Source organism: Ursus maritimus, unplaced genomic scaffold (assembly GCF_017311325.1).
Source record: "Ursus maritimus isolate PB19 unplaced genomic scaffold, ASM1731132v1 scaffold_18, whole genome shotgun sequence".
NCBI lineage: Eukaryota > Metazoa > Chordata > Mammalia > Carnivora > Ursidae > Ursus > Ursus maritimus.
Window position 1 is genome coordinate 56,951,882 of NW_024424230.1, and position 9,253 is coordinate 56,961,134.

The following is a 9,253-nucleotide window of genomic DNA, read 5'->3' on the forward strand; positions in this document are numbered from 1 at the left end:
TCTGGAGGGCCACTGTAGTATTCCTGGGTCTCATGGTCTGGCCCACACAGTGATCTCTCTCTGTCTCCCTTGTCTTGTGTACTGCCCCCCCAAGTCTGCTTATATACCCGATTTAAAGCTCCTAGGAAGATTTTGGATGGGAACATGAACTCCTCTGGGGTCCCCAAAGATTGGTAGGACAGCAGCCTGGGCTGGAGTGGGAGGCTCTGTCAGCAGAGGGGTTCCTCTATTACTGGGGTTCCCTGATGCCAGCCTGGGGGGGGTGCAGTTCTCAGTCCTCTTTCTGGGAGGCTGGTGGGAAGCTGGTGCTGGGCCCACTGTACCCAGGTTGTGTCTGCATGTGAGCTGTCCCAGCTTCTCCATTGCTCCCTTCCCATAGCCCAGTGCATGTAGGAGTGGAGAGAGGCAAGCCATAACTTCATACTAGCTTTGTCAGGGCTTGCCTTTTTGAGTTCCCAAATCCTCTGCTCATATGCAGACTTTATTGCCCCACTGGGGAGCTTGTGACAGTGAAGGGGGCACTGTTAATACCAGGCTGTGACAACAGGATTAAGTTGGATGGTCTCAGGAACACTGGAACACATGGTCATTCTGGCCCAGCCTCTTACCCATCTAGCAAGGTGGAAGCTGGTGTTTGAGAGGTGGGGCAGAAAACTCAGGAGTTCCTGGGTAAGTACCTCATCACAGCTGTCTTGGTAAAGTCACCCATCCATCCATCCATCCATCCATTCATCCAAGAAGCATTTGTCGAGGGCTACAGTGCGCCAGTGCTGAATGAGCCCTCCGTGCCCCAGCAGATGTATGCAATTTCCAAGCTTATAAAGGAGGAAACAAATATATGGGAAAAGACAAAAAAACCAAGAATGGCAGGAATGAGAAGGGGACGCTCATTTAAGGGTAGACAGGGCAGCTTGACTGGGAGGGGTAGGAATCAGCCCACCCCTTACTTATTGTAAGATCCTGAGCCAGTTACTTGGTTTCTCTGAGCCTCAGTTTTCACCTGTCAAATGGGGATAGTACCCACATCACAGGTTTGATGTCAACATGAAATTGTCTTATAAGGTGCTTAGCCCAGACAACCTAGTGGCCACAGTTATGCTATTGGCTTCGACCTTTGTTCTGGATTTGTGAAGTGACCTCCTAGTTGCCACTTTCTTATTTTTGTTCCTTTCCCTGGATGAATATGGTATAGAGATTAAGATCAGAAATCTAGGGACGCCTGGGTGGCTCAGTTGATTAAGCATCTGCCTTCGGCTGTGGTCATGATCTCAGGGTCCCGGGATTGAGCCCTACAATCAAGTCTGCCCTGTATTCGGTCCCTGCTCAGGGGGGAGTCTGCTTCTCCCTCTCCCTCTGCCCCTTCTCCTGGTTTGTGCTCAAGAGCATGCGCCCACTCTCTCTCAAATAAATAAATAAAATCTTAAAAATAAATAAAATGAAAAGAAATCTAGTGTCAGTCCACCTGAGTCCGACTCCCAGCTCTGTAATTTGCTGGCCGTGGGATGTTTGGCAGATTAATGTCTCTAATTCGAGTTTCCTTGAATGCAAAATGCAGAAAATAATTCCTATGCATGCTTCTCCCCAATTCTGGAATCCAAAGAGCTTCATGAGTGGAGAAGTTTTTCCCGAGTTTCATATGGACTCATTTGGGGTAAAACTAGATCTGAGCTGATCCGATGATGTTTACAGTCATTATTTCTCCAACCAGGGGTGAATATCTGCACCATTAGCTGCAGAAAAACTCTGGTGTTTGCTTCTAGGATTCCGTCCCTGACTCTGCTGGGTGTTCATAATAGAGGAGCTGTATTACTTTTATAAAATTCCAACAAAATTCTGAATTCTGCAGACACCTGCCCCCAAGTGTCATCTAAAGTATTGAGAGCCCATCAGAGCACCTCCCTCGCAGGTGCACCCTGAGGCTGGAGCACGAGCAGGTGCGCAGAGCCCTCCCACCTGGGAGCTCCAGGTAGCTGCTTTTTACGTGGATGGCAACACGTGCTGTGGCTCCCGAGCGGGGCCCCGAGGCTCTCACGCTGCAGAAAGCACTTCTTATCCCATCCTGGCACCAAGCAACGTGCAAAACTGGTACCAGCTAATGTGAATACAGCCGCTTGCTATGTGCCAGGCACCGTCCCAGGCGCTTTACAGCACATTACCTTATTTTTACTACCCTCTTTATTGTTACCCTATTACTCCATTACCAGTATTACCTCCATTCTACAGATGAAGAAACTAAGGCACAGGGCGTTAAGTAAATTGCCAGAGACTAGTAAGAAAGACAGAAGTCAAACATTAGCTACTCTTACTCTTTCCTCTTCTTTTTCTTTTTTTAATTAAAAAAAAACTGAAAGAGCATTTTTGAGGTGTAATTGACATTTTACATTGGTTCCTGATATACAACATAATGATTCATTATTTGTATCTTCTGAAATGATCACCACAAGTCTACTTCACACCCACCACCACACGTAGTTACAGGGTTTTTTCCTTGTAATGAGACCTTGGAAGGTCTATTCTGTTAGCGACCTTCTTTTCTTTTCTTTTTTTTTTTTTTTAAGATATTTATTTATTTGAGAGAGAGAGAGAGCACAAGTGAGGAAGGTAGGGAAGAGGGGAAGGGAGAAGCAGACTCCCCGCTGGGCAGGGGGCTCAATCCCAGGACCCTGGGATCATGACCTGAGCCAAAGGCAGACACTTAACCCACGGAGCCCCCCAGGTGCCCCGTCTTAGCAACTTTCAAATTTATGACCCAGTGTTATAAACTATAGTCACCACATTGTACATGATATGCTCCAGACTTATTTCTTTTATAACTGGGATTTTGTAGCTTTGACCCCCTTCTGTTTTCTCCTTTCTTTGCTCTCCTTATAAGCACTGTGAATACAAAGGCATGAAGGAAAGGAGATCTACCTTCATTGAATACTTGCCGTGAGCCAAATACTTTCAAGTTGTATCTCGTTTCAGCCATGAAACAGATCTGGGGGGATGCACTGTTGTTCTCCTGTGTGTGGAAGGAGCACGGGCGCTTCACTGGCTCTCAATCCTGTGGTTACTGGCGGGGTAACCTCCATCCCTGCCCAGGCCCAGCTCTCTGGAGGAAGGGGGGCTGGGCAGCTCCGGGTCAAGCAGTTCAGGCCAGAAGGGCCGAATCACTCCATTAGCGAGATTTGCTGGTTTCAAGGAACTATTATCTGGTCCCAAAGTGCCGGTGTGACTCTCCTTGACCCACCGCTCAGGCAACTTGATTGATCTCTTCCGTATCCCTGACCTCGATGTTGACACCATTTGCTCAGCCCTGACAGTTCTTAACGGCTTTTTGGAATGACTCTTGCAGCAAGGTCCCGCAATTTTGATGCGGCAGGGCCCGAGGCCCTGAATACGCTCCTGAGAACCCAGTGCCGGACCGGTGTCCCCAGGCGGGCCTGGGTGACCCGGGAGCGGCCAGCCTCCTCTGCTCTCCTTCACCTCGCATTTTCTCTTGATGTGCACCTAATTGCCTCTCCTTTCCTCGTCCTTTGGAAAAGGATCTTAACTCGCTTCTAAAGCACGTCCCACGCTTTTTCTTTCTTCTGCCTTAAAGGCCTCCTGTGCTCCTTCCCACCGGTCAACGCACACATCCCCATGAACCTCCTCTAGAGTGATCAGCGGCCCTCCATTTCCTCCCCCCTCAAGCTCCTCTCTCCTCCACACTAATGAAATCCTCAAAAGAGATTCTTGATGGTCCATTCATTCTCTTGTTGCCTGAATTTGGAATTGGGCCGCTCTCCCTCATTCTGCACTTTTGGAGGGATATGTATACGCGGAGGGATCACCTACCTGCTTGCCTCTCTCTCGTTCTCCCTGCAGCCCTGCAGGAACTCGAGGCTGTGGACCTCCCCACCTGAGTTCCCTCCTTCCCTGGCCTGGGCCCCCAGGCTTCCCTTAGCTTCTTCCTTCGAGCACCTGTTCATTTCCCTTTGCTCGGTCTTAGACCCCTAGCCACTTAAGTGCCGGCAGCTCCTGCAAACAGCCTCCCAGTTCCGCTCAACTGAGCCCCCCTTTTTATGCCCTCAGCCAATTTGATGATTTTGATTATTGCTTCCAGGTGTTGGACTTCCGAGCTGTGGTCTGGCCTGGCTTCTCTCCGGAGATGGGAACTTGAGTCCCGGCAACCGGGTGGGTGGCCCCGTGGGCGCCCCGCTCCAGGTGCCGTCGCTTCGTCGGGCCTGTCGCTGCCAGCGCTGCAGTCCCTCGGTGGCTCAGACTTGAAATGTGGGAGTCCGTGCTAGCTTCTCCTAGGCATTTGTCTAACGATGGAAATTCTATTTCCAGAATTTCTTGAACCTTTTAACCCTCTTTCTCCTCTCCGAGTGTAGGCTTTTGCTATATTCTCTCTTAACTATTGCGATGGCTGCTTAGCAGACCTCTGAGGTCTGTCTTTGGCCCGCAAGTTTGTCATTGAGATGCTGACCATGAATCTTGCTAAAGTACACGTTGGATTATGGCATCTCCTCAAAACTTTCTGCAAATGCGATGAAATTCCAAGTCTGTGACATGTGCTGAATGTTCCTCTCCTTGGGGCCCAGCCTCTGTCTCTCCCTGGCAGGGGCTGGGGCCCGCTCCGGCCAGCCTCACCATGTGATTGCACCTGGCTCTCCTCCATCCGGAAGGCCATCCCCATCTGCTCCTCTGTCCTGGCTTCTAGGAGCTTTCTCAGGCCTCCCCGGGGGCGTAACAGCCCTTCTTCTAATCTCTGTAGAGTTTGGGGTAGCAGGTTAGCCTGTAAGTTAAAGCCAAACGTTTTTACCCTAGGTAGTACATTTTTTCACTCAACATCATGAGTCTAGTATTAAATTGTCATTCTAATGCTCTATACTCTGTTAATTAGGTATTACCTCAGAGGGTCAAGAAAGAAGAGAAACTCCATGGAATATTACTCAGCCATTAGAAAAATGAAATCTTACCATTTGCAATGGTGTGGATCGAACTAGAGGGTATTATGCTGAGTGAAATAAGTTAATCAGAGAAAGACAATTATCATATGACTCATATGTGGGATTTAAGAAACAAAACAGAGGATATCATATGACTCATATGTGGGATTTAAGAAACAAAACAGAGGATCATAGGGGAAGGGAGGGAAAAATTTTAAAAAATGAAATCAAAGAGAGACAAACCATAAGAGACTCTTAAATATGGGGAACAAACTGAGGGTTGCACGAAGGGAGTTGGGGGAGGGCATGGGATAACTGGATGATGGGACATTAAGGAGGGCACATGATGTAACGAGCACTGGGTGTTATATGCAACTGATGAATCACTGAACTCTACCTCTGACACTAATGATACACTATATGTTAATTAATTGAATTTAAATAAAGGTTTTAAAAATTAAAAAAAAAGAAAGAAGAGAAACTCATAGGCAAGTTTTCCTTCAGTGTTTGGTACATTGCACATGAAGCCAAAGACTGGAGATGCCAAGGCAATCTCTCTTATCTTTAAGAAGCTTACAGTTGGATTAGGCAGGATTTATGGATTTATGCCACGTGACATCATCTCAGTCAATGTGTGGTGCTGACAGGAAGGGCAGGGTGGCCACGATGAAGTGTGGGGGTGTGACATTTTAATTCTTTTTTGGTTTAAACATTTATTTTCTGTGTTTTGATTTTGTACCTGGTAGGGATGGTTTGGAAAAGTCTCATAGGAATAGTTTCTTTTACCAGTCTCCTGTTTCTTTAGTCAGAGGCCAAGATAAGGATGGCGGTCTGCCAGATGCCAATAAAGATAATGTTAGCAAAAATCTTTTTTAAGCTAACTGCTTTCATGTAAACCTTCATCAACGGTTTTTTATTATACACGCTGTAATCCATTATGCCTGTATCCATCCAATCACTAAGTGCGCAAGGAATGCCACACTCACTTACGGTGAGGATGAGCCTGGGTCCTTCCCAGGAAGGTCAGCGTTGTGACCCTGAGCATCAAAGCCACAATTCACGTGTCAAGAGACGTTCAATGGCAACCGTTGCTTTGCTCTGCTGCACTGTGGGTGCTATTTATCTTGGGGCAGCTACACTTTGGAGTCTGCTAACCCGCTTGTCTTTAGCAGGTGGGTATTGGGAGTCAGGGAATCAAAGGCAGAGAGCAAAGTCCCTGCACTGGGAGTGATGACCGGGTCATGTACATTTTTAAAATTTCTGTGTTGATATTAAAACACCACCAAACTGACAACTCCCCTGAATCTTACCAAAGCATCTCCAAACAGACTTTTCTAGTAAATATTCATACAGGAGAGCTTTAAATGTTATACCAGAATTCTTTCCTATCACAAAAATGTTGGAGGTTAAATATTAGGACAAAGGGATTGAGTAAAGTCAATACTCCAGTCTTCCTTGAGCAAAACATAGATATGAGTGTGCCTAGAGCTGATGAGAAATGAATGGGGTGCTCAGAGAGCCAGGTATAAGGGCATGAGATCCACACCTTAGATAAAATACTGATTGTTCATGACGAATCCCCTGTGTGACCAGTAATTTGGAGGAAGAAGAGTATTCACTTGGAATTAAAAAAAAATAAAGTTCTTTCCCATTAAAAATGTCCATTCTTGACATTCTGGGTAATCTAGAAAAATAGAAGGAATCATAAACAATTTATCAATCCACCCTGACCTTCAAAGCACTTAGAATGTCTTTTTTTTTTTTTTAAAGATTTTATTTTTGTATGTAATCTCTACACCCAATGTGGGACTTTAACCTACAACCCTGAGATCAAGAGTCACATACTTCACCAACTGAGCCTGCCAGGTGCTCCCAAAACACTTAGAATGTTTTAGGAGTTTTGCTAGTGTTTGTTATTATGACACTGACAAACTAAGTAAAAAATAATTTTCTAATAGATGTTCAAATGGATTTATGGCTCTATGTATTTTACGTGAGCCCACAACAACATCTTTCAGATCTAGGGAATGTTCTAAAGGAAAGAAGGATATAGTGAAACCCAAGAGAAACCGAATCTACCTCTGTGTAATGACTTGCCCAACTGATTGCTTTCTGATCTCTTTAGCAAAAAACACTTAAGCAGCAGTAACATCATTAAATGTAGATAACTTTATACTCAGAGAAATCAGTGCTGAAATGGAGGCTTCTATGAAGATAAGCATTCTTCTATTTTAGCGGTGAGCACACAACAACCATAGCTCGGTGGATCTGATTATAAAATAATTCTTGGGGTGCCTGGGTGGCTCAGTCGGTTAAGCGTCTGCCTTCGGCTCAGGTCATGATCTCAGGGTCCTGGGATGGAGCCCCGTGTCAGGCTCCCTGCTCAGCGGGGAACGTGCTTCTCCCCACCCCTTCTGCCTGCTGCTCCCCTTGCTTGCGCTCTCTCTCTGTCAAATGAATAAATAAAATCTTAAAAAAAAATTCTTCATGAAGAGTGACTCTGTGATGAGCACTTCTCTATTGAAGCAATACTCTCTATCAGTTAACAAGTACGGGAGTAGAACCACATAAAACTGTAGTTGAATCTTCCAGTGAAATCCCTGCAGAAGTGCCTGTTCTCCAGGAGGGGACGAGTCAGTGCAGCATGACTCACCTGCACGAGCAACGCCATCCTCACCACCCACAAAGGCCCTCACCCAGTTGCTGTCCCTCCTCTTTTATGTAAAGTCTTACAAATACAGGACATCTCAATGATTAATGCAACGAACCCATGTATGTGTGCCCACCATCCAGAATTAACAAATACTAATATTTTATTTCTAAGCATTTGCAATAAACATGCACACACATATTCAATTAAGCAAAGTGAAATAGAATATAACAGACAAAGCTGAAGTCCCTTTTAATCTTCTTTCCAGACCCGTTTCCCTTCTCCCTTCACCTGCTCAAAGCAACTAGTATAGTGAGTATTGTGTATAGCCTTGGAGCCAAGTTTTCTCTTTATTTTGTATTGCATTTACACATATAAACACATATATACGGATATGTCTGTGTATCTAAATAAATGGTATTGCTTACTTTGGAATAGAAACCCCGTTTTATGGCATGTGTTTTCCTCATTACAATAAAAGCCCTAAGGAGGTAGCCACAGGGTCTGCTCACCTCTTTATCCCTGGTGTGTAGCCTCATTTCTATCCTGTGTAAATACTCAACAAACATTGTTGAACTGAATACTATCTGCTAATATATTGTGAAATATTATGAAGGGGTATTAATTGGTGTTTTCAGTGTGGTGGGTGCACGCATACGTGCACACACACGCACACACAGACACACACACACACACACAGACACACACACACACACACATATCTACGCAGGCACTTGGATCCCCAGAAGAGTTCAAATAGCATTTCTCTGGCCATGGAGCTCCTTCTTCTATAGCAGGCTTCTGTATCTCTTCCATGTGCTCCCTCTTTCTCATGCCTATCCTCTTTTCCCCTCCCTTGTCCTGCTCTGGCCCCCTCTGGCCATCCGAGCCCAGGCCCCTGAGACCCTTGGGAGGCTGCCAAGACTGCCTCCTACCACCATAGCCACCAAAGGCACGTGGCAACGCCATCCAGCTGATTCTTTCTGAAAGCCCACTCTCTGGGGCTCTAGACGCTCAGAAAAGACAATGTGTACCCCACTGAACAGGGAACCTCCGTCTCCCTACTCCTATCCGTTGATTCTTCAGTTACAGCTGCTTTGTGCTGGGCCCCCTTCCAGCAGTACGGGGTGCCCGGGAGGGGTCTCTCTTCCTGCCTCGTTTCTCCGGAATGCCGGTTCTTTCTTGCAAAAACAGTCATGAAATCAGAGTAGACCAGTGGTCTTAGCTTCCTCCTGGAAGGGTGCCTAGGGACCCTCGGTTAGGGTTTCAGACTCTACAAACAAAACTTTCTTCTGCTCAACCCTACCATCTCTGGTAAGAGACACTGCCGACACTGGGCTCCATGCACAGCCTGTCAGCACTCACCTCTGTTCTTTTTTTTTTTTTTAAAGATTTTATTTATTTATTTGACAGAGATAGAGACAGCCAGCGAGAGAGGGAACACAAGCAGGGGGAGTGGGAGAGGAAGAAGCAGGCTCATAGCGGAGGAGCCTGATATGGGGCTCGATCCCATAACGCCGGGATCACGCCCTGAGCCGAAGGCAGACGCTTAACCGCTGTGCCACCCAGGCGACCCAGCACTCACCTCTGTTCTGATGACTACTTACTGCAAACACCTGTGTTTCTCTCAGGTGGCTGTGGGCACAGGTAGAGCACGTGCACAGGGCAAGCAGAAGTGCCAGACTTAATG

The 9,253-nt window shown here is 46.4% G+C and overlaps 1 protein-coding gene across 1 annotated transcript in view; it reads left to right on the plus strand.

Annotated features, from left to right (window-relative positions):
• The first annotated feature begins 1,985 nt into the window (after positions 1–1,985).
• Positions 1,986–9,253, plus strand: part of TXNDC2 (thioredoxin domain containing 2) — a 15,318-nt gene continuing 8,050 nt past the window's right edge. The window contains exons 1-2 of the mRNA XM_008692538.2: positions 1,986–2,085; positions 4,085–4,225. Of these exons, the coding sequence (XP_008690760.2) occupies positions 1,986–2,085; positions 4,085–4,225 (241 nt within the window). The remainder of the gene's footprint in view (positions 2,086–4,084; positions 4,226–9,253) is intronic.